The 24,974-nt window shown below is 39.2% G+C and overlaps 1 protein-coding gene and 1 long non-coding RNA gene across 2 annotated transcripts in view; one reads left to right on the top strand and one right to left on the bottom strand.

Moving 5' to 3' along the window:
* Positions 1-3,134: 3,134 nt before the first annotated feature.
* LOC127526397 (uncharacterized) lies at positions 3,135-8,664 on the bottom strand. The gene is made up of 3 exons (XR_007933969.1): positions 8,421-8,664; positions 7,661-7,749; positions 3,135-3,562 (listed from the first exon to the last, which is right to left on the bottom strand). It is a non-coding gene; the product is annotated as an uncharacterized LOC127526397 (long non-coding RNA).
* Positions 8,665-11,754: 3,090 nt separating this feature from the next.
* Positions 11,755-24,974, top strand: part of LOC127526403 (gastrula zinc finger protein XlCGF57.1-like) — a 42,733-nt gene continuing 29,513 nt past the window's right edge. Inside the window, exon 1 of the mRNA XM_051921825.1 lies at positions 11,755-12,210. Coding sequence (XP_051777785.1) covers positions 11,784-12,210 — 427 coding nt within the window. The 5' untranslated portion in view covers positions 11,755-11,783. The remainder of the gene's footprint in view (positions 12,211-24,974) is intronic.

The raw sequence follows: 24,974 nt of genomic DNA, 5'->3' as shown, positions 1-24,974 counted from the left end.
TGTCAGTGTATCTTTGATCAGTCAGTTTGTTTCTCAAGGAGCACATGGAGGAAACACAGTTTGAAATTGACAACAATCATTATATGCTCATGTCTTTAGTTGTGTCTGTCAACCACAAGCTAAGGCTGCACCATATTGCCAGACTGAATACTCTGAAATTACAGGATCTGAGTGAGCGAGAGGAGTGTAAGTCTGTAGGAGATCAGTGAGGTAGCGGAGAGCTGTAAATGTTCAGAGCAGTATTTAGTATTGTATTCTGTAGATAACAGGGAGCCAGTGAAGTTGAGAGAGAATCGGTGTAATATGTTCAGTGGATTTAGAACAGCAGGTTATTATCCTGGCAGCAGAATTTTGAAGAAGTTGTTAGCGATGGATACGTTTTTGTGGGATGCCAGATAGAATAGCATTTCAGTAATCTATATGTCAGGTGACTCGGGCATTAACTAATATTTCAGTACTGTGTTGCGTAAAAACAGGACGAAGTCTAGAAATGTTTTGGAGATGGAAGAAGGCATTCCGAGAAATGTTACTTATATGGGAGGAATTATTTAATAATAATAATAATAATAATAATAATAATTATTATTATTATTATTATTATTTAATAATTTCCATTATTTGTGTATAAATGGATATAAATAATTGCATTTAAACGGTATCCAAAATCTGTTGTATGTAAACGATACCGTTTTAAATGTTATTGTTTTTTCATCAGAAAACCCGGTTTCCACATTTACCTGTATTAGTTTAAATGGCACTTTTGCCACTCGCAATATGGCGGATGCGGGGACGTATCGTGTCGACTGGGCAACACAGCGAATACACCGTCTATCTATATATGTCTGTGATTGGGCTCTGTCGCTACCCGATCTGCGTGCCTACCAGATTTGCGCGCGCAGGCGTATTGAAAGCCTAGCATGCCGTAAAGTGTTAACACATGCGTTAAACAGATTGGGCAGCACCGTAAAGTGATCGATGACGTTTTCGTTCAATACGTATGCAATAACACACTCCGCATGCGCTTAATAATAAAAAAAAAAATATATACTAAACATTTCGCTTTTCGGCATGGATCGCTCTCAACTGCGCATGTCGATACACAACGGGCAGTACAGTATTTTCGTTGAAATGCCGTAGTAGTTGACCATAATGATAATATTATTAAATATTCATTGTACGTTCTGTTTTCACGGCTGAATTAAGCTTGTCATACTCCTCGTTATACACGTTGTTTATCACTGAGATCGCTTCGTTTAGTTTACATAGCACTTCTTTTTTCAGTTCCCATTGTACAAAGTATTTAACCATTGTATGTTATTATAGTCTACATATAAAAAATAAATGACAGTTTTAAAAATAGATGTATTCAAGTACTTTATTGACATTGAGTAACGCAACGAAATTACTCGTGTCAACTTCACGTTGCATTTAAATTCCACTCTCAAATAGTTACGATATATAATAATACAATAAATAAATAATGAACTAAAAACTGAGTAATCATACAAAATATGTTCAAAATATTGGCAAGATGCCATATATGTTAAAGCAACCAGGATGGATTATTATTGCATAAATGCACAGCAGTATAGATTACACATTACCTACATTAATTGTACATGATCAATGAAAACGATTTCAGATTGAGGAGATATATACGAGTTCAATAAGTTTATTGCAGCTGGAAAAAAGTTTTTTTTTTTGTCCATTTGTAGCATACAGATTGATAATAATAATAATTCTTTGCATTTATATATCTGAAATGCCTGCCAGATGGCAGAAGCTAAAACAAGTTCTGTCCAAGATGAGTGTTCTCCTTGATGTTTTTAGCCCTTCTTACACAGGGAATCTTGTATCGATGATCAAGTGATGGCAGTTCAGTTCCATTGAACGTCTTGTGATGTTTTTATGATCCACTACAGGGCTTTTTTGGCAGGTTTGGTGCAGCTGTTGTACCAGGCTTTCATGCAGTTAGTCAAAACAAGTGTGTATATATGTAAAAATGAACTGTTGATGCACTTTTCATCCCTGGAAAAACTCTTTAAAAATAACTTTACATATTATTATTAATGAAATACACATGTCATAGGGCATCATGGTTTACAAAATTTTGTTGCGGTGATACTAGTGGATTGCATAAACAGTCTTTTTAAAGAAAAAGAAATCTTCATTTCATGTCTAACCCACATAAAGCACAACCCCAGCACCATCTTCTGTGATACTATTGCTCGTCTTGTACTCAAATTTAAATGGCTTTTATTCACCCATATAGTGTCTTAAATGTGAGTTAATAACTGAATAATGAAAAAGGAAACACTTTTCATGCAAATTTTATTGAATAAATGTTATAAGAACAACAAAAGTGAACAATGTGAAAAACAATGCACCTAAAAAAAACATTTGTCAAATGTACAAAAAAAACCCAAAGTAGTAAAAAAATTCACCACATAGCTTTAACATATTTTACCCAGAGCACAGAAAATTTAAAGTTACATTGTTTTGCTATTTTGATTATTAAAATTATTCCACAGATAACTTCTAACATATTTTAATACTAATAAAGCCCAAACTGCTAAACTGCTTAACAAATATATATAACTTTATCAAAACGAAAAAATATATATTCAATTAAAAAGTACACAAGAGGAAAATTGAAAGGTCCTTCTCCTTAACTATATCTGCTGGTCAGATGGCCCTGTTGAAGAACACAAAAAGGTCCAGTTGGTCAGGATGATTGACAAAACAACGTCTCAGGGTCACAAGGTCACAGCCCCCCCAGGCCCCTGTGGACATTCTCACCAAGCACACTGTTGTGGTATTAGTCCAATTGCAGCTCCATTTCAAGAGGGTCTTCAGAAATCTTCTCTCTTCAGCACCACAGTCAGCTGCACAAGACTTGACCAGGGTGCACGGCAAAGGGCATCACTGGACAAAAAAAAGAAAACGGCAAAAAAAAACAATGGTTATTATCTGGTGTAAATCTTTCAAAGTGTATGCAGTTCCATTCATAAAGCAGAAGTAAATCGTAAACTGATAGAAGTGGGAATTAAGCAGAGGTGAAGTTTAAAAATGGAGTTTTAAAAGTATTTTGAAAGGTTTTTCATTTATAGCCGGCATTCTATATTTTTGGTGTACAGTACATGTACAAGCTGCTTCACCAGTTCTTTGATAAGCAAATTAGTGGTTGTGGATTAAAGATTACACTGAGGAGTGTTGGGGGAGAGACAGTACCAAATACAGGAAGGGACTAAACTGTTCAGAGCTTTTTATGTAATGAATAGTATAGTACTTTAAAATCAATTGTGAAGGAGACAGCCATCCAGTTTATTAAAGCTAAGGTCAAGTAAATGAGTTTGGAATATGGAGAAAAACAAAATGTAAACAAAACAAGATCCATTACCCCAGAATACTTGGCAATGACGCAGTAGATTCAGACCCACGACTCAAATGAAGGATTCTGGAAGCACTGGGCAGTAGCATTATCTTCTATTCCAACAGATATCACAGCATTCTCTCCTTCTTTAATTGCTGCCCTATCTTTCAGTTAAATTCTTCCACTTCACTAAGGCAAGTAACATATAAAAATAATAAACAAGAAATATTTAAACACTTACTTCAAACATTCCTAGACTTGACTTTTACCTGATACTGTATTCTGGGCCACCAAGAAATAAGTCTTCTGCCTCCTGTCCTGATACACCCTGTAGAGCAGCCAGGGCACAGATGATGGACTATCCAAAATTAAGAAAGAACAGAATACAAAAGTTGCTGGCATGTAACTGAAATATAAACACAACACATTATAAGTGAAGGCATACACCAATTACCCAGTAACAAAGCATAATACCCCTAAGAATGTGTGCTTTACTTTGCAAATGAAACAGCCTGGTTTTGTTTCTATTGAAACTCATACAACGAGAAAAACACAACAGTTACTGGGATTGCGAGGATTCACACACAGACTAAGATATTGTGCTCTAATGTTGGGGAGTTGCATAAGAAAAAACACATTTTAACATTCGTTAGTGGATACCAATTTACTTCTCTCTTTAAAAGAATTGTAAAATTTAGACACCTGATCTGAGATACATCTAGGCAGGTCAGATTTTCATATTCCCAAAAAGAGAAAACCAACTAATCCATTAATCAAGTAAAAATCAGTAAACAGGAAAGTCCACCTGAGCAGTTTTTTTAATAACACAATTTATTAAAAGTTTTGCATATTTCAAAACATTCATGCGCGTTCATTGAAATCACCAGCCTATTTAAAACGGTAAATTTTGTAATATTCCAATTATTAAACAAAACGTCAGATAATCCTAAATATATCTAGATTATATTACAGTATATACTGTATTCTCAAAAATTGAAAAGCATTCAATAAACATTACATACAGTACCTTTAATCATAAAATTCACGGACACACGTCGTATTTCACTTCGCTCTCTGACCGTTAAATTGTTGCTAAATTCTTCCCGTAAAAGATGTTCTTTCAAGTCGTTGTAAAATTGAAAAGTCTCCATTTTTTCAAGAAGTGAAAATTATTCTTCTGCCAGGAGAAAAATTCAATATGCTCCTATTCTCTACAGCGTTCTTCTTTCTCCTTCTCTTTCGAATGGCGAAAGTTCTATTTGTTAATGCAGACCGAGAAATTAAAATCCCGTGGTAACTTTTTTTCTCGTGTGTCGTAAAACATTGGACATGCGCAGAACAAATCGGGCAGCGTCGTGAAATGAATTTTAATTAAGCAGAGAGCGCGTGCGCGAGACAAATCGGATGGGGACTCCTGTCGCAAAGTAAAAGAAACGCAGATCGTGCAGGGTCGTAATAGTTAAGCTATGCGCCTGCGCGCGCAAATCTGGTAGGCACGCAGATCGGGTAGCGACAGGCTCTGTCGCTACCCGATCTGCGTGCCTACCAGATTTGCGCGCGCAGGCGTATTGAAAGCCTAGCATGCCGTAAAGTGTTCACGCATGCGTTAAACAGATTGGGCAGCACCGTAAAGTGAGCGATGACGTTTTCGTTCAATACGTATGCAATAACACACTCCGCATGCGCTTAATAATAAAAAAAATATATACTAAACATTTAGCTTTACGGCACGGATCGCTCTGAACTGCGCATGTCGATACACAACGGGCAGTACAGTATTTTCGTTTAAATGCCGTAGTAGTTGACCATAATGATAATATTATTAAATATTCATTGTACGTTCTGTTTTCAGGGCTGAATTAAGAGTGTCGTACTCCTCGTTATAAACGTTAATTGTTTATCACTGAGATCGCTTCGTTTAGTTTACATAGCATTTCTTTTTTCAGTTCCCATTGTACAAAGAAGTATTTAACCATTGCATATGTTATTATAGTCTACATATAAAAAATTACAGTTTTAAAAATAGATGTATTCAAGTACTTTATTGTCATTGAGTAACGCAACGAAATTACTCGTGTCAACTTCACGTTGCATTTAAATTCCAATGTGAAATAGTTCAGATATATAACAATGCAATAAATAAAGTATGAACTAAAAACTGAGTAATCATACAAAATATGTTCAAAATATTGGCAAGATGCCATATAAAATGTTAAAAGTAACCAGGATGGTTTATTATTGCATAAATGCACAGCAGTACAGATTACACATTACCTACATTAATTGTACATGATCAATGAAAACGATTTCAGATTGAGGAGATATACGAGTTCAATAAGTTTATTGCAGTTGGAAAAAAGTTTTTTTTTGTCTATTTGTAGCATACAGATTGATAATAATTCTTTGCATTTATATATCTGAAATGCCTGCCAGATTGGAGAAGCTCAGACAAGTTCTGTCCAAGATGAGTGTTCTCCTTGATGATGTGTTCAGCTCTTCTTACACTGGGAATCTTGTATCGATGATCAAGTGATGGCAGTTCAGTTCCATTGAACGTCTTGTGATGTTTTTATGATCCACTACTGGGCTTTTTTGGCAGGTTTGGTGCAGCTGTTGTACCAGGCTTTCATGCAGTTAGTCAAAATAAGTGTGCATATATGTAAAAATGAACTGTTGATGCACTTTTCATCCCTGGAAAAACTCTTTAAAAATAACTTTACATATTATTATTAATGAAATACACATGTCATAAGGCATCATGGTTTACAAAACTTTGTTACGGTGATACTAGTGGATTGCATAAACAGTCTTTTTCAAGAAAAAGAAATCTTCATTTCATGTCTAACCCACATAAAGCACAACCCCAGCACCATCTTCTGTGATACTATTGCTCGTCTTGTACTCAAATTTAAATGGCTTTTATTCACCCATATAGTGTCTTAAATGTGAGTTAATAACTAAATAATGAAAAAGGAAATACACTTTTCATGCAAATTTTATTGAATGTTATGAGAACAACAAAAGTGAACAAAGTGACAACAATGCACCTAAAAAAAACATTTGTCAAATGTACAAAAAAAAAAAAAAATGTAAAAAATCACCACATAGCTTTAACATATTTTACCCAGAGCACAGAAATTTTAAAGTTACATTTTTTTTCTATTTTGATCATTAAAATTATTCCACAAATAACTTCTCTAACATATTTTAATACTAATAAAGCCCAAACTGCTAAACTGCTTAACAAATATATATAACTTTGTGAAAACGAAAATATATATATACACAATTAAAAAGTACACAACAGAAAAACTGAAAGGTCCTACTCCTTAAATATATCTGCTGGTCAGATGGCCCTGTTGAAGAACACAAAAAGGTCCAGTTGGTCAGGATGATTGACAAAACAACGTCTCAGGTCACAAGGTCACAGCCCCCCCAGGCCCCTCTGGACATTCTCAGCCAGCATACTGTTGTGGTGTTAATCCAATTGCAGCTCCATTTCAAGAGGGTCTTCAGAAATCTTCTCTCTTCAGCACCACAGTCAGTTGCACAAGACTTGACCAGGGTGCACGGCAAAGGGCATCACTGGACAAAAAAAAGAAAACGGCAAAAAAAAAACAATGGTTATTATCTGGTGTAAATCTTTCAAAGTGTATGCAGTTCCATTCATAAAGCAGAAGTAAATCGTAAACTGATAGAAGTGGGAATTAAGCAGAGGTGAAGTTTAAAAATGGAGTTTTAAAAGTATTTTGAAAGGTTTTTCATTTATAGCCGGCATTCTATATTTTTGGCATACATGTACAAGCTGCTTCACCAGTTCTTTCATAAGCAAATTAGTGGTTGTGGATTAAAGATTACACTAAGGAGAGACAGTACCAAATACAGGAAGGGACTAAATTGTTCAGAGCTTTTTATGAAATGAATAGTATAGTACTTTAAAATCAATTATGAAGGAGACAGCCATCCAGTTTATTAAAGCTAAGATCAAGTAAATGAGCTTGGAATATGGAGAAAAACAAAATGTAAACAAAACAAGATCCATTACCCCAGAATACTTGGCAGTGACGCAGTAGATTCAGACCCACGACTCAAATGAAGGATTCTGGAAGCACTGGGCAGTAGCATCATCTTCTATTCCAACAGATATCACAGCATTCCCTCCTTCTTTAATTGCTGCCCTATCTTTCAGTTAAATTCTTCCATTTCACTAAGGCAAGTAAAATATAAAAATAATAAACAAGAAATATTTAAACGCTTACTTCAAACATTCCTAGACTTGACTTTTACCTGATACTGTATTCTGGGCCACCAAGAAATAAGTCTTCTGCCTCCTGTCCTGATACACCCTGTTGAGCAGCCAGGGCATGGATGATGGACTATCCAAAATTAAGAAAGAACAGAATACAAAAGTTGCTTGCATGTAACTGAAATATGACCACATCACCTTATAAGTGAAGGCACACACCAATTACCCAGTAACAAAGCATAATACCCCGAAGAATGTGTGCTTTATTTTGCAAATGAATCAGCCTGGTTTTGTTTCTATTGAAACTCATACAATGAGAAAAACACAACAGTTACTGGGATTGCGAGGATTCACACACAGACTAAGATATTGTGGTCTAATGTTGGGAGTTGCATAAGAAAAAACACATTTTAACATTCGTTAGTGGATACCAATTTACTTCTCTCTTTAAAAGAATTGTAAAATTTAGACACCTGATCTGAGATACATCTAGGCAGTTCAGTTTTTCATATTCCCAAAAAGAGAAAACCTACTAATCCATTAATCAAGTATAAATCAGTAAATAACAGGAAAGTCCACCTGAGCAGTTTTTTTAATAACACAATTTATTAAAAGTTTTGCATATTTCAAAATATTCATGCGCGTTCATTGAAATCAACAGCCTGTTTAAAATGGTAAATTTTGCAATATTCCAATTATTAAACAAAACATCAGATAATCTTAAATATATCTAGATTATATTACAGTATATACTGTATTCTCAAAAACTGAAAAGCATTCAATAAACATTACATACAGTACCTTTAATCATAAAATTCACGGACACACGTCGTATTTCACTTCGCTCTCTGACCGTTAAATTGTTGCTAAATTCTTCCCGTAAAAGATATTCTTTCAAGTCGTTGTAAAATTGAAAAGTCTTCATTTTTTCAAGAAGTGAAAAATATTCTTCTGCCAGGAAAAAAATTCAATATGCTCCTATTCTTTACAGCGTTCTTCTTTGTCCTTCTCACTCGAATGGCGGAAGTTCTATTTGTTAATGCAGACCGAGAAATTAAAATCCCGTGGTAACCTTATTTCTCGTGTGTCGTAAAACATTCGACATGCGCAGAACAAATTGGGCAGCGTCGTGAAATGAATTTTAATTAAGCAGAGAGCGCGTGTGCGAGACAAATCGGATGGGGACTCATGTCGCAAAGTAAAAAAAACGCAGATCGTGCAAGGTCGTAAAGTTAAGCTCTGCGCATGCGTGCGCATGCGCGCGCAAATCTGGTAGGCACCGCAGATCGGGTAGCGACAGGCTCGCTTAACAGTCACGTGATCTAGTGTCGGCCACAGGATGACGTCATCCAACGCGACAGCTACTGTAGCCACGCTGCCACTATCTCGCTTTGTGAAACGTTACGGACGCCAGACTGTTGCTGAGTGAACGAGTTCAGAAACAATCTCATCGCTAACAGGCAGGCAGTAAGTACTCTGTATTTTGAGAATCGCCGCGCGGCGCGTTCGTTAGCTCCCCGCTGAACTTCGCTTGACTGAATCCTCCTGTGGCCACCCGCGTGCTGTTTCTGTTCATTGGTATCTGCGGTTCACGTAACGTGGCTGACTCCTAAATTTTAAATCGTAGCACCCAGTCACACTGCTGGCGCCTATTCATTCCTTTACATGTGTTCCTTTTGTCGATTCCTTCTCGAATCGCAGACATCGAGGAGACGGCCATTCCACACGTACGGCGCTTTGATTTCTGCCTTTGTTTCTCTTTTGTCCCTCCGTTGTGTCCAGTTCAAAGACAGTCGCGGAGGTGGTGAGCTGCCGGCCATTAAAAGAATAGTGAGGAGTCAGATTAGTAAAAGTGAAAACGAATTCGAGTCCATGACCGTGGAGAAGAGTCTTAGAGAATACAAGCTGAGAACAACAGTATCTGTATTTACACACACGGCTTCAAACCTGCTTGACCCATTGCCGATATTTACATGCATTGCTTTAATAGACACTTAAATGTGTGTCTTTTTTTTCCCATTTAACTTGTGTCAAATATGACAAACTCCCATGTTTCAGTGCTAAAGCCAAACCAGTAATGTCTGTTAGTGAGTATTAGAGAAGTTAATAGAGATTTGTGGTTTGTGTTACTGCCTTACAGTTCTGTCAGAATGAATTTGAATCTCAGCCTGTTTTTTAAGTCTCTATGCAGTTTCCATGTCTGCTCTTTTATTCTAAATTTCATTACTATTCTAAAGATGCTCAGGTTTAGTGGCCTGGCAAATCTAACTTGTCTTGGTGTGGTTGTGGACTTGAATGTGAGTGTACCCTATGATGGTCTATAGCTGGCTCCTGCCCTGTACAGGTACTCTGGTTTTCTTCCTATACTCCAATAACTTCTGTTTGTGTTTGTTTTGCACTGGACCACGGTAGTGAAGTGGAAGTTAAGGTCCATGTGACTTTATCATACAGACCCAACCAGGCTGTGTGGGTGACAGCATGTGCCAGTCTTAGGTGAACACCACTGTCAGGACTGGCATCCTTCTTCTGGCCAAGATCCACTTTCATTTAATTAGTATATTCATTAAGGCCAATACTGAACCGCTTTTACTCTGGACCACCCCCTTTAGGGTTACCCATAACAAACTGGTCCGTCGTGGTGGACCGTTAAGAATGACTGAGGCACACAAGGCCTCCACAGTGCCAATCTCACAATACTGGGTGGTGCTGCTGTTTAATAGGAATTTATTAATGTGTAAAATACTAAAATATTTGTGATGTGTGCAGAGTGTACTTAAACAAGATGAAGCTGATAAACTTGAAACTTGTTTCAAAGTTGTTGAAAATGACAGTTTGTTTTGAAGAATGTTTTTGTACTGGAGCATGTCAGATTTGCCAACCACAGTCGCTGATCTCATCACCTGACCACATTAATTTAAACAATTGTCACATTTAGCGATTGTGTGTCGACCATTCAGCAGAGTTGTGCTCAGCCCTGTTTCTAACAGCCAATAGCATGCTGTTGATGACGCCTGCAGTGTACAAAGGGTTAACAGCTGTAGCTCTTCAGCAGCAATCTTCACCCTTTATTTTATTTTTATTTTTTCCCCTTTTGTTTTGCTATCTGAAACACAAACCAGAAAGAGGAGCATCTCTTATTTTTGTTAGGTTCAAATCCTGCAGTTTCTTATTCCTCTTCACTTAACTCTATGCCTTCTACTTCAGAGAAACATTCACTGGTTGTCTGCTCTCCTGCACACACAGTCTGCTCCTAAGACTGAAAACAAAATCCATCAATCCATCCATTTTCCAACCCGCTGAATCTGAACACAGGGTCACGGGCGTCTGCTAGAGCCAACCCCAGCCAACACAGGGCACAAGGTAGGAACCAATCCCGGGCAGGGTGCCAACCCACCGCAGGACACACACAAACACACCAAGCACACACTAGGGCCAATTTAGAATCGCCAATCCACCTAACCTGCATGTCTTTGGACTGTGGGAGGAAACCCACGCAGACACAGGGAGAACATGCAAACTCCACGCAGGGAGGACCTGGGAAGTGAACCTGGGTCTCCTAACTGCAATTTATCTTAGCAAGTCGCAGGCTACTTGAAGTCAGACTTTGGGTGTCTCACATTAGGCAGCCATCTTTGCAGGGACACACTGCCAACTGCCTCCATCTTACTAATTATTTCAATGAAGGTTGTGAGTTAAATTGTTTTGGATTTTGTAAGCTTGGGACAGTTTCACATTCGAGAAGTTGATCAGCAATTTTAAGTTCCTCCTTCATATGCCTCTGTTTTATAACATAATCCTGAGGCCTAACTTGTATAAACCTTCCTTAAAATTAACTATTAACAAAATTCCGGGACCCTAACAGTATTGAATGTTCAATCAAAGTAGTGAATATTGTTGACACACAACTGTGTAAGATGGCCTCCTTCTTCTTCTAGCCTGTTGGACCCTCCTTTCATTCCTAAACTCATTTTACACCTAGTGTGACAGGAAAAGTGACGAGTTACTGTCTGATTGCTATGAACTGTCTGACTTGACGTCAGCTTTAACTAACAGGATGTTATAAAAATCAAATGTCTTTAGATCTGAATGATGCAGTTTTAATGGAATTGATTCCTGTTTTTTTCCACAGAGAGATAAAACTCTGCCATTTATTGTAACGTTTAAATGGATGTGAAAGAGGAGACGTGTGAGGCTGACCTGAATATCATAAAATTAAGGATCATAAATGTTAAGGAGGAGGACTGTGAGTGGGAGAGTGTCCACCCCAAACAGGAGAGTCTGGACATTAAGGAAGAGGACCGTGAACTGGGGTCAGTGAAAATTAAAGAGCAGGATGAAGAGAAGTGTGTCAGCACAGAGATACACAACTATAGAAGTTTGGAGAGTGTCGAGGAAGATGACCTTCATTATGGACATCAAGATGGAGCAGTGACCGGGTTAGTCTCTTCTCATAGCAGACACTCTTCATCTCCGGAGTCTTCTATCAATGTAAAATATGAATCATTACAGTCTGACAGAAAGACAACTGTAGAGATTTCATCTCCTAGAACTGAGGAAGGTCAGCCATCACCTAAGAAGTCATCTAAAACAAGTAAGGTGAAAATAACAATCGGTGTACATTTTAGGGTCAGGGATATGGGCCTGAAAGTGCTGTCTTGTGCTTTTTTTAAAAGAAACTTAGACAAAGGTTCAAACTATATTAAACACAGCAATTTCACTACATTTTACAGGGTTTAGGAGTCTGCACTTCTTCCGTTATTGTTTGTAACATTATGCAAACACTCTAAGCCTGTCTTTGGTATAGAAAGTTTGTGAACCCTTTGGAATTCCTTTTATTTCTGCAATAATTCCTCATACAGTGGTGTGAAAAACTATTTGCCCCCTTCCTGATTTCTTATTCTTTTGCATGTTTGTCACACAAAATGTTTCTGATCATCAAACACATTTAACCATTAGTCAAATATAACACAAGTAAACACAAAATGCAGTTTTTAAATGATGGTTTTTATTATTTAGAGAGAAAAAAAATCCAAACCTACATGGCCCTGTGTGAAAAAGTAATTGCCCCCTTGTTAAAAAATAACCTAACTGTGGTGTATCACACCTGAGTTCAATTTCCGTAGCCACCCCCAGGCCTGATTACTGCCACACCTGTTTCAATCAAGAAATCACTTAAATAGGAGCTGCCTGACACAGAGAAGTAGACCAAAAGCACCTCAAAAGCTAGACATCATGCCAAGATCCAAAGAAAATCAGGAACAAATGAGTACAGAAGTAATTGAGATCTATCAGTCTGGTAAAGGTTATAAAGCCGTTTCTAAAGCTTTGGGACTCCAGCGAACCACAGTGAGAGCCATTATCCACAAATGGCAAAAACATGGAACAGTGGTGAACCTTCCCAGGAGTGGCCGGCCAACCAAAATTACCCCAAGAGCGCAGAGACGACTCATCCGAGAGATCACAAAAGACCCCAGGACAACGTCTAAAGAACTGCAGGCCTCACTTGCCTCAATTAAGGTCAGTGTTCACGACTCCACCATAAGAAAGAGACTGGGCAAAAACGGCCTGCATGGCAGATTTCCAAGACGCAAACCACTGTTAAGCAAAAAGAACATTAGGGCTTGTCTCAATTTTGCTAAGAAACATCTCAATGATTGCCAAGACTTTTGGGAAAATACCTTGTGGACTGATGAGTCAAAAGTTGAACTTTTTGGAAGGCAAATGTCCCATTACATCTGGCATAAAAGGAACACAGCATTTCAGAAAAAGAACATCATACCAACAGTATAATATGGTGGTGGTAGTGTGATGGTCTGGGGTTGTTTTGCTGCTTCAGGACCTGGAAGGCTTGCTGTGATAGATGGAACCATGAATTCTACTGCCTACCAAAAAATCCTGAAGGAGAATGTCCGGCCATCTGTTCGTCAACTCAAGCTGAAGCGATCTTGGGTGCTGCAACAGGACAATGACCCAAAACACACCAGCAAATCCACCTCTGAATGGCTGAAGAAAAACAAAATGAAGACTTTGGAGTGGCCTAGTCAAAGTCCTGACCTGAATCCAATTGAGATGCTATGGCATGACCTTAAAAAGGTGGTTCATGCTAGAAAACCCTCAAATAAAGCTGAATTACAACAATTTTGCAAAGATGAGAGGGCCAAAATTCCTCCAGAGCGCTGTAAAAGACTCATTGCAAGTTATCGCAAACGCTTGATTGCAGTTATTGCTGCTAAGGGTGGCCCAACCAGTTATTAGGTTCAGGGGGGCAATTACTTTTTCACACAGGGCCATGTAGGTTTGGATTTTTTTTTTCTCCCTAAATAATAAAAACCACCATTTACAAACTGCATTTTGTGTTTACTTGTGTTATATTTGACTAATGGTTAAATGTGTTTGATGATCAGAAACATTTTGTGTGACAAACATGCAAAAGAATAAGAAATCAGGAAGGGGGCAAATAGTTTTTCACACCACTGTAATTCTGTGGTCTGATCTTCTATTAAGTCCATAAAACAGATGAGCACAGTCGTCTTAAACTAATAACAAACCATTAGATCCTTGTCGTTCCTGAATACATTGTTTAAACATGGGAAAAGTGCAGTTTGTGACCCACTGTCTTTAGAATCTTTCTGATCCTCCTTTAGCTGCAATGACTTCCACCAAACGTTTTCTGCAGCTGCTACTCAGGGTTCAATTTCTTGTCTATTCATTGTTTCGAAAGTTTTCAGTTCATTGATGTCTGAGGGATTCCTTCAATGATCAGGTGACTTCAGGTAAGCCAATAAATCCTAAGCCCATTTTTCTGATTGGCCGATCCAGAACACCAGCTTTCTTCTGTTTAAGCCTTTCTCTTGTTGACGTCTTTTTTTGCAGCTGATTGTCTTTTTCATTACCTAACTTCTCTCAACCTTTCACTATTATGACATCTCCTATCAGATTTCTTTGTAACAATTTTTAATTCAGTGCTACATTGATGATGGCATCCTGTCCTGGTCCTGCAGAAGCAAAAAAAGCTCTAAACTGTGATTCTACCATGAGGTGATAGCAATGGTGTGCAGTGATCTTTTACCTTCAGACCACTGTGAAATGGGGACACACACATGGTGACATGGGGATTCAGGCATTCACACACCAGACCAGGGTGACATTTATAAAACTTTGCATGGAATTTAGCATGAATATATGCGCACACCAAAAAAAAAAAAACGAAAATGTGTACGTCCAGAAAAAAAATATAAGATTTATGAACCGGATGTACTGTGTGCACATTACTACAAAATTTACTTTTTGTAAATCATAGTCACTTTTTAAATATGTATATGTGAACATTCCTTTAACTGCCACCCTGAAAACATTCACCTATGGAGTCTGTTAATCTGTCATATCTGTATGCAATCATGATGCTGCAGAACTTCATGGGCTGGTAGATTAGCGTCTTCCTCCTGACACCTTGAGACCCCATCACCTCCACTCAAGAATATCTGTCTTTGCTCTTCATCTGAGAGTGAAAGGTCACACATGTAGATACAGCGCCTCTCCTCTGTGCTCTTGGATTCAGGAAAGGTGTAGGGAAAAACTGTCTGTGCAGGAAGCCACTGTCACCTGGTGCATGTAATGACATGATTGCTGTTATAATGAATAGGTCAGGTCATATGAAACACTGAGAGTTCAGCAGGTTACTGCACCAACACATACTTCACCATGTAAAGCAACATCACTTCTGTCAAAGCTACTTTGTCTCAAAATAAATTAATGAATCGTGGTTTGATTTAGGCCATGGAGACGTCACATTTGTCAGCCACATCTTGGATGACTTGTGTATTAATGGAATGTAACTGCTTACGGTTAACAAAAGCAGCTTCAATCTTGCTAGGTTCCCTTTTTGCAATACGAGTGCAGTAAAGTGTTCCAGTTGTGTTAGGAGAGCTGGACACAGCTGAAGATTGACTTTTTGTGTTGGCAAAAACATGTCATGTGTTATGTGTGTACACCCACACTATACAAAAAGCAGATGTAGTGCATCAGCAGTCAGTTGATGGCTTCCAGCACAGCAGGCATAATGGAGTGAAGCTTGGCTGAGATACTGTTGAGCTGTCAGCCAGTTCCCTGAGAAGTGACATCAACTAGCAGATATAAAGTGATGACAAAGTAGAATTTCTTCAGTGCAAATTCCTATCATTGGCCCTCTTAAAGGGAACTAAAATATAGTCTCTTATATAGACATCTAATTTTTGAGATGTCATGTTTGTCACATCAACGCACATTATAATAACGGCTTGGTGAATTGAATTATTCTTGCGAGTCTTCATCTAGCTGGTTTGGCTGCATTTTCCTCTTTAATCAAGGGTGTCATCATTTCCCAGTTTCTCTGAAATGCTGTGTATGTATGGGTCAGAGTTACTGTAAATATGTTTGTTCCCCTGTCAACTTTCTTTTGTAAATCTTGACATTTGTATGGGAGGTTGCATACACACGTTTCGTGTCCAATTTTATGTGTATGCAAGCTTTATAAATGAGGCCTTAGGACCTTCACTAGCCTATCTTTAGATAGGTCTCAACCCAGGCAGCCTGACTCCAAACTCAACATTAGACGTCAGCATGCACAGGCCCAAAATGTATTGTTTAAATAGTTATAATAAAGCAACTGAAGGACCACCTCCCTGATATCAAATATAAACGCTGCGGGTGGTCCTTGAGGAGTGACATTGGTTTGACCTCACCTCTTAGGGTCTCACCAAAGAAATGCAAAGATTTTTCGGTAATTAATAAACGGAACAATATAAACAAAACTTGAAATTACATAATCAGAATGAAAAAGCAAGTAATAAAGTTGAAAAATATTGAAAGCACTAAATAAGCTAAGATGTTCTCTTAAATGCCTGTTTTTGCTCTCCCAGCTTTATTTTTATTGCCCTTTGTTATAATTTCCCAGCTTTATTCTCCTCTCGCTTTATTATCTCCTCTCGACAATCTTTAAGAGTTATCTTGATGTGATGTTGGGACAGCTTAGCTGTTAGCTAAACCAACAGACTTGATGGACTGATGAATGGTCTCCTGTTGTCTGTTACATTTCTTATGTTCTTGCTCTGTATGTTCATTGGCTGATCTTTTATTTGTCTGAGTGCCTCTAAGCCACACCTCCAGTCTCCTCTCATTAGTTAAATACCTGACTTGACTGGACTGTAAAGGTTTAAATGACGAATTCAGCATTGACAGTCAAGTTGTTTGTGTGTTATGAGTTCAGGTTGATCGTGTTTGTCTGTTGTTGTTGTGTAGTTGAAGATCAGACCGCATTCTCAGGAGGATTTCGGGCAAAAATTCAGTAGATTTCAAAGGTTGCACAAACTTTTTCTCAGAATTTAAATTGCTTTACAGATTTATTGATTTTATGCAACACACTGCTTAATCCAACTGAGTGTCCATCTCTGTGCATCTTTAGCTAACAGTCTTGTGTTTGGCCTGTTTGTTTTGTTATGTGTACAAGAACATGGAGAGTTGTAACAGGGACTACTAAGGAGGTACTGAGGGATTTGGAAATTGTAGAGAGAGAGACGTGCTGCTTAGATTGAATTGGTTGATATCAAACAAATCTCCAAGACCAGATGCTATTTATCCTCAAATGCTAACGAAGTTTAGTGAATATATATACAGTGGAACCTCGGTTCACGAACGTCTCGGTACACGTACAACTCGGTTTACGACCAAAAAGTTCGCCAAACTTTTGCCTCGGTTTACGACCACACACTCGGTATACGAACAAGCCAGGTTCCCTTTCGGTTTGTACATGTTCAGTCTCTCCCTGTGCATTTCCTGTGCAGCGAGCAAGAGAGAGAGCGAGAGAGCGCGGCACACACACACACACACACACACACACACACACACACATACACACACACAGAGGCAGCGCAAGAGACAGAGAGAGGCGCGCACAGACACAGGAGTGCTCTAGAGCAGGGGTAGGCAACGTCGGTCCTGGAGTGCCACAGTATGTGCAGGTTTTTGTTCCAACCCAGTTCCTTAACGAGAACTCAATTATTGCTGATGAAGCACCTATTGCTTAAGTGACATTTTAATGCTTCATTTTAGTGGTCTCGTTTGTTAAGGTTCTCCAACCTTAATTGCTTATTTCAATCTTAAACTGCTGCATTCAGTGTTTTAATTGCTCCTTATTAGCAATAAGATGTAAAAGACAAAGCAGCCAGCAGTTCTCCAGCTAGCTTTTTTCCAATTACATCTGTGTGTGTTCATCATGCACGCTTTGATTTAATAAAACACTTAATACAAAAATGTGACAGACTGAAAATGATCTGTTTTAGGCTTCAAATCATTTGGATGATATCCTTGGAAAGGAAAAAAATCTACGATATAAAAGCCTTACATTGCACAGACTAACAAGCTATAAAATTAAATAAGGTCTGAGATTGGCAATGATTGGTTTCTAATTAAGCAATTGGGTTGAATGAAAACCTGTAGCCACTGCGGCTCACCAGGACCGACATTGCCTACCCCTGTTTTACATCTTATTGCTAATAAGGAGCAATTAAAACACTGAATGCAGCAGTTTAAGATTGAAATAAGCAATTAAGGTTGGAGAACCTTAACAAGCGAGACCACTAAAATGAAGCATTAAAATGTCACTTAAGCAATATGTGCTTCATCAGCAATAATTGAGTTCTCGTTAAGGAACTGGGTTGGAACAAAAACCTGCACATACTGTGGCACTCCAGGACCGACGTTGCCTACCCCTGCTCTAGAGAGACACACACACAGGCGCTCCAGGCTCGCAAAAGAGAGACGCACGCACACACACACACACAGGCGCGGGAGAGAGAGGCGCGCACACACACAGGAGCGCGCTAGAGAGACACACACACAGGCGCTCCAGGCTCGCAAAAGAGAGACGCACGCACACACACAAAGGCGCGAGAGAGAGCGAGCGAGGGACGCATAAGGTAGAGAAGGCTTGTTTTTGTTTTCAGTTCTATTTACAGTGATCGGTTCGTAGCCTGCATTGTTGCAATGTTACTTTTCTTGGTGGTTTATTAAATTACGGATTTTTGAAATGTTCATTTTTTTCCCCTGTGCTTAAAACTCGTTAAAAAAAGTGTTTTTAGCAAGCGGTTCCTAGCACTACAGCGCAAACTATTGCAGTGTTAGTTTTCTCTGTTGTTCAAGGTTTTCTCAGTGTTATTCAATGTTTTTACATTTAGTTTACCATTACGCTGTGCATTCTATGGTATACTTAACTATATTTGTGCTTAAAAACTAAAATATATACATTCAGTTTGTACGGTCTGGAACAGATTAATTGTATTTACATACAATCCTATGGGAGAAATTGCTTCGGTTCACGACCAACTCAGTTTACGACCAGAGTTTTGGAATGAATTATGGTCGTGAACCGAGGTTCCACTGTATATATAATCCTTTGATGGATATTTTTTAGTAGTCACTGCACATTGGGACAATTTTTATGAACTGGAAAATGTAATCCCATTACATAGAAAGGGTGATTCGGAAAATTTAAATATCACATTGAAAATAAATGAAAGGAATTATTAAGGAAAAGATTGAGCGACACATGGCAAGAACTGGAGTTTTACTTAACAGTCAGCATGGATTCAGATGAGGGAGGTTGCGTTTTACTAACATGCTGGAAATCTATGAGGAACCAACCAAAGGATATGATCAAAGTGGAGCATATGATTTTATCTGGACTTTCAGAAAGTATTTGATAAGGTGCCACCAAAACTAAAAAGTGAAAGTTCAGGGTGTGGTGTGCAGAATTGGCTAAACACAGGAAGCAGAGGGTTATGGTGCGAGGAACCCTATCAAAACTGGGTGGTTGTAAGAGTAGTGTCCTACAAGGGCCAGTGTTAGGGCCACTGCTATATAAATATATTGTCACAAACGTGTGATTGGGAAACAGCTGAATGGCCTAAATAATAGAAATACCACACCAGACCAGGGGGTGGCAGGGTGCGCTGACTGTCTCTCTCAATCTCTCTGCATGGAAAATCCTGCAGGGTTCTGGCACCAATGATGTCACTTCCGGTCCAAACAATGTCACTTTTGGTTCCAGGTCTGATGATGTCATTTCTTTTACCGGCCTTTAAAACTGCCATCTTACCTCCATAATATCCAAACTATGTTGGACTCAAACCTGTGAACATCTCTTTTCAGTTTATTTCAATTTTGCAGACGGGAAACAATATACATTATGGGTGGCTGTCCCAAACGTTTATGATGTCTGTGACTCATCTTTGTGACAGTGGCTTTTTAATATCGGTCGAATTTTCCCAAATCTATCGTATAACTGCGCAATATATTCTAATATATCGGTAGAGGGAAGAGCCTCTTCTTCCCATCCTTCTTTTAAAATATCCAATATTCCCTGAGGTTGTCGTCCTTTTAACAATTCAAAAGCAGAGAACCCTGTCCCAGCTGACCACCTTGCGGAGCATTTGTTTGAGAGTCTGATTAAATCTTTCTACTAGACCATCGGTTTGTGGATGATACACCGCAGACTTTAAATGCTTTATTTTAAGTAATTTGGCCATTTCCCTAAATGTTTTCTGACGTGAAAGGCGTCTCCTGGTCTGCAAGGACTTCTTTAGGGATGCCATCACGCACAAAGACCCCTACAATTTCTCGTGTGATAGCTTAAGACGTGGCTGAGCGCAAGGAAACAGCCTCTGGATATCAAGTAGCATAATGATATAAATGATTTGGATAGGAATAAAAATAACAAGATGGTTAAGTTGTCAGATGATGCCAAGGTAGGTGGATTTGGCAGATAATCGAGAATCTGTTGAATCATCACAATAGAGGGATTTGGACAGTACACAGGCTTGGGCAAATATGTTGAAGATGAAATTTAATTTACGTAAATGCAAAGTATTGCATGTAGGAAGTAAAAATGTATGGTTTGTCAACAGAATGGAAGGTCTTATTATAAGGATTTCTGAGTTGTAGTGAAGTCATCACCACCGACTACTAGAGAGTGTTCAGAAGTCATTAAGAAGGCTAAGAGAATGTCAGGTTATTTAGTGCCCTGACGTGTGGAGTACAAGTCACAGGAGGTTATGCAGAGGCTTTATAAAACACCGCAGAGCTTATTTGGAGTACTGTGTGTAGTTTTAGACTCCAGGCTACTAAACAGACCTAGCAGAGGTAGACAAGTCCAGTGAAGAGTGACTAGGCTAATTCTAGGGATGTCGAGGTATGACTTATTGTGACGATGCAGGTTCTGCTCCATGCTCCCATCTGCCTTTTGGGAGCTCTTGAACCCGACACCGTCGGTAATGCCACCGATGAGCTGGACAGTGAGACACAACAATGTAGCAAGAGGATGGTGCAAAAAGTGCAAAGTGCTTTTATTAAAACAACAATCAAAAAACAGTGTTCGAATAAATAGGTGCAGCATTTCTCAAAAATCTTCAAATAAGTAATCCAATAATTGCTGTGAATTGTGGAGGTTAAAAACAATAAATAAATCCTTAAAAAACGAGGTTAAAACAATGCCTTTGTAGTGGTGACTCCCCTGCTTCTCCCGTCCAGGCTATGCACCAGGGGAGGCACCCTACTTGCAGCTGACCGTCTTTCTGCTTTCTCCTGCTGGTCTGTTCGCCACACTGATCCCTGGCTCCGGTGGGCTTCACCTGACCGTGACTTGGGCTCCCCAGCGACCCCATCTCAAGTCCCGACTCCTACTGCCTTCCCGGCCTTATGCGATGAGCCATCCTCCTTCTGGTCACTCCCGCTCCTCAATAATGCTCAGCGGGAGCGACCACTACTCAGCTGCAGGTTGTTCTCTACTCCGAACACCTTCACTTGTTCATGCACCGGCTTTCTCCTCCTACTTCCTGCCTTCTCTCCTTCTCAACCTCCATCTGGTTTTTTTTTCTTCCCTTTCTAGCTGTCTCACGCTTCTATTTATCACGGTGACGTGGATCAGATGTGGCAATTGGCAGCTCCTAGCATCAATTACAGATGCAAACGACTCCTCACCTGTGCACTTAAGTGAGGACCGTCCGCATCACGAATCACGCGGGATTCTGTCTTAATCAACTCACTGTTATGCACTTTACTATTACCTCAGCACCTCTCTGGCACAAGAAGGTTTGTACTGAAACTCCTGTTTTAAGTCTTGCCAGACTGTTCAGTGACTAGAACAGAGGTTGTGAAGAGTGGCTCTTAGTTAGTTCTGGGCGTCCATGTCCAAGGCTCTATGGAGAGGACCTTCCAGATCAAAGAAAATCTGTGAACTGTTTGTTCTGCACAGTGTGGATGGCTTCTCACACTAAAAGGGAGCAAATTGTCAGCTTTCAGCTCACAAAGAGAAAGCATTGTCTGCTTTTTGGCTTCCCAGAGAGAACATATCCTCAGTCTTCATCCACCAAAAGAGACAGAAGAGGTGAATGCAGCTACATTTAAAGGAGGGTGTAGCCCCTGGTGATTAAATTAAAGCCCCTTCTAATTGCAGATCCAGGGACTGCTTATAGGCTCCTTATTTTTTTCTATCAGAAACAGGCAGGTTCAGTTCTCAGTTACAAGCCTAAGATGAAAGTCAATTTGAGTGTTTTTGTTTGAAGGACACTCTGAAAAGCAGCAGCCTCAGCTCTGATTTACACTTTTGTGTTTAGATGAAGTACTGAGTTGATAACTGGTATGAGCTGCGGTTCAGCCATTCATTCAGGATTACAGGTGCAGCTGACTTTTTGCATCCTTATTAAATCTTCTGTCTTAACAGGTCTTGAGTGCCACTAAAAATCCTATTAAAATGGCGATGCCCACTTTGACCTACACAGCCATGGAGTATCTGGTGTTGTGACATAAACACTTGATGTGCGGCCTGTGCAGCTCCCCCTCCTAGGCCTGGTGTGGCAGGTGGTCTGTGTGCCTCAGTGACCCTTGTGTGATGTCTGGAGATTTGTGCTGCTGACCGGAACTATAAAGCGTAAATGTGACATTGGTGACCGGTATTTTGATTATTTAAATTGTGCTTATTTATGATGAGCAAGACAGCATTTTTCATAGTTTTGTAGAAAAAAAATATGCTATAAATTAGTTTGTCTCTTATAACTACTTCTAGTTTCTCATCTATACTAATAAAAGGCAAAGCCCTCACTGACTCACTCATCACTAACTCTCCAACTTCCCGTGTACGTAGAAGGCTGAAATTTGGCAGGCTCATTCCTTACAGCTTACTTACAAAAGTTAAGCAGGTTTAATTTCAAAATTCTACATGTAACGGTCATAACGGTCGACAACGTCTGCCATGTTAAACTTTATTTATGGCCCCATCTTCACGAAATTTGGTAGGCAGCTTCCCTGCGCTAACTGAAACCGATGTACGTACTTATTTCGGTGGTATGATGCCACTGTCAACCGCCATATTGAACTTTCCAATGGTCTTTGTTACTTATGGTCCCATCTTCTATTTTTACTGGCGGTGGCTCAGGGGAGAGAGTTTTTATTCCTTGCATCCCCGTTATACCCTCTGATCTCCCATTTCAATTAAAACGCCTCCAATTTCCAGTAAGGCACTGCTTCACAATGACAATAAGTCTCAGGGACAGACCCTACAAAAGGTTGGCATTGATTTGAGGCAAGATTGCTTTTCACATGGCCAACTATACCTTGCATGCTCAAGAGTAAGCTCAGCGCACAACTTGGTCATATTACAACCAGAGGGCCGAACTGACAATGTGGTATACAAAGAGATCCTTAACAAATAATTATTGGTATATTTTCCCTCCGTTTAAAAAGGTTTACTTTTTTCTTCTTAATAAAAATTTCAAAGCACTACTTTGCCACTGCGAAGTGCGGGTATTTTGCTAGTTGTAAAATACTATCACGGTGAAATGTTAATTTAGTAAATTGTACACATGGTGAAATGTTAAGTCCTTGTGTTTTGATCACATCGTGTATTTTGGACTCTCCGTTCACTAGATATGCTAGGCCTTACATCCATCTTATTTTGTGTGTCTTGTTGCCTTTGTACTTTGGAAATTACACCCGGGCATGGGTGCCACACATTTTATTGTTATTCTGTATATGTATTTAGAAATGTTTGTCTAATTGTTAGTTTCTCTTTGAAGAATGAGAAAATAAAGGAATTTTGTTCTATATGACTTTTTTTTTCTTTCTGAAGTTGCTTTTAATTTAATCCTTTTGCCTTTGTTAATTTCCTTAACAAGCAGTGTAGCAGTGAGATAAGCACTTTGTGTTGCCTTTGCAGTTTTACCACTCCTCAGGTTGGCATGACTGGTCTGCCTCAGTGGTCCTCCCAGTGATGATGTGTGGAGATTTGTGCTCATGACTGGGTGAGTCTAAGAGGAGGTGGCAGACAAAGAACAATCCATGAATGGCCCTCATGCTCATCTTGATCCATTCACACAACTTGTAGAGATTGAATTTCCTCTCAGAAAGGCATCTACAGTGGTATACAAAAGTTTGGGCACCTTGGGCAAAATTTCTGTTACTGTGAACAGTTAAGTAAGTAAAAGATGACCATATCTCCGAAAGGCATAACGTTAAAGATGACAAATTTCTTTAATATTTTAAGCAAGATTATTATTTTTATTTCCATCTTTTACCTTTTTAAAATAATGAAAAAGGTAAAAGGGCATGAAGGAAAAGTGTGGGCACCTACATGGTCCTTACTTAGTAACACCCCATTTGGCACGAATCACAGCCTGTAAACAATTTTTGTGGCCCTCTAAGAGTCTTTCAGTTCTTATTTGGGGGATTTTCACCCACTTATATTTTCAAAAGGCTTCTAGTTCTGTGAGATTCTTTGGCCGTCTTGCATGCATTGCTCTTTTTAGTTCTATTCACTGTGAAGCCCAGGGTGTGTACAAGCCACCCTCACCCGACACAGACAGGCAGGATGCAAGTTTCTCCACACAACACACCTTTATTTACAGGTGAAAAGTGCTTTCTTCGCTCCTCAGAAGAGTACAATGTCCACAACACCAAGCACAGTCTTTCTTGCCTCCAGTCCTTTTAACCTCCACTCCTCCTCATAGGTTTTTTCCTTCTTCCTCCCTACTCTGGCCATTGAGTAGTGGTAACTAACCCCTTTTATAGGGCACCCAGATTGACTCCAGTGGCCTCATGCATAACGCCATGCGTAGAACTCACACTAAAACATGCCATACGGACAAAAGCAGAAATGTGCGTACGCACAAAAAAATCCAGGTGCATAAATCTGTGCGCACACCAACTTCCATGTTCTTGTGCTCCATAAATCGCGGTCAGCGTGAAAAGTAACGCACACGCATGCCACCACTCCCCAACTCCTCAAAGAATTACGCCTCTTTCAATATGCAAATCAATATCAATAGCCAT

The sequence above is a fragment of the Erpetoichthys calabaricus genome (assembly GCF_900747795.2).
Source record: "Erpetoichthys calabaricus chromosome 1 unlocalized genomic scaffold, fErpCal1.3 SUPER_1_unloc_25, whole genome shotgun sequence".
In the NCBI taxonomy this organism is placed as follows: Eukaryota; Metazoa; Chordata; class Cladistia; order Polypteriformes; family Polypteridae; genus Erpetoichthys; species Erpetoichthys calabaricus.
The sequence above is the reverse complement of the archived record's forward strand: the minus strand, read 5'-3'. Positions and strand labels throughout refer to the sequence as shown.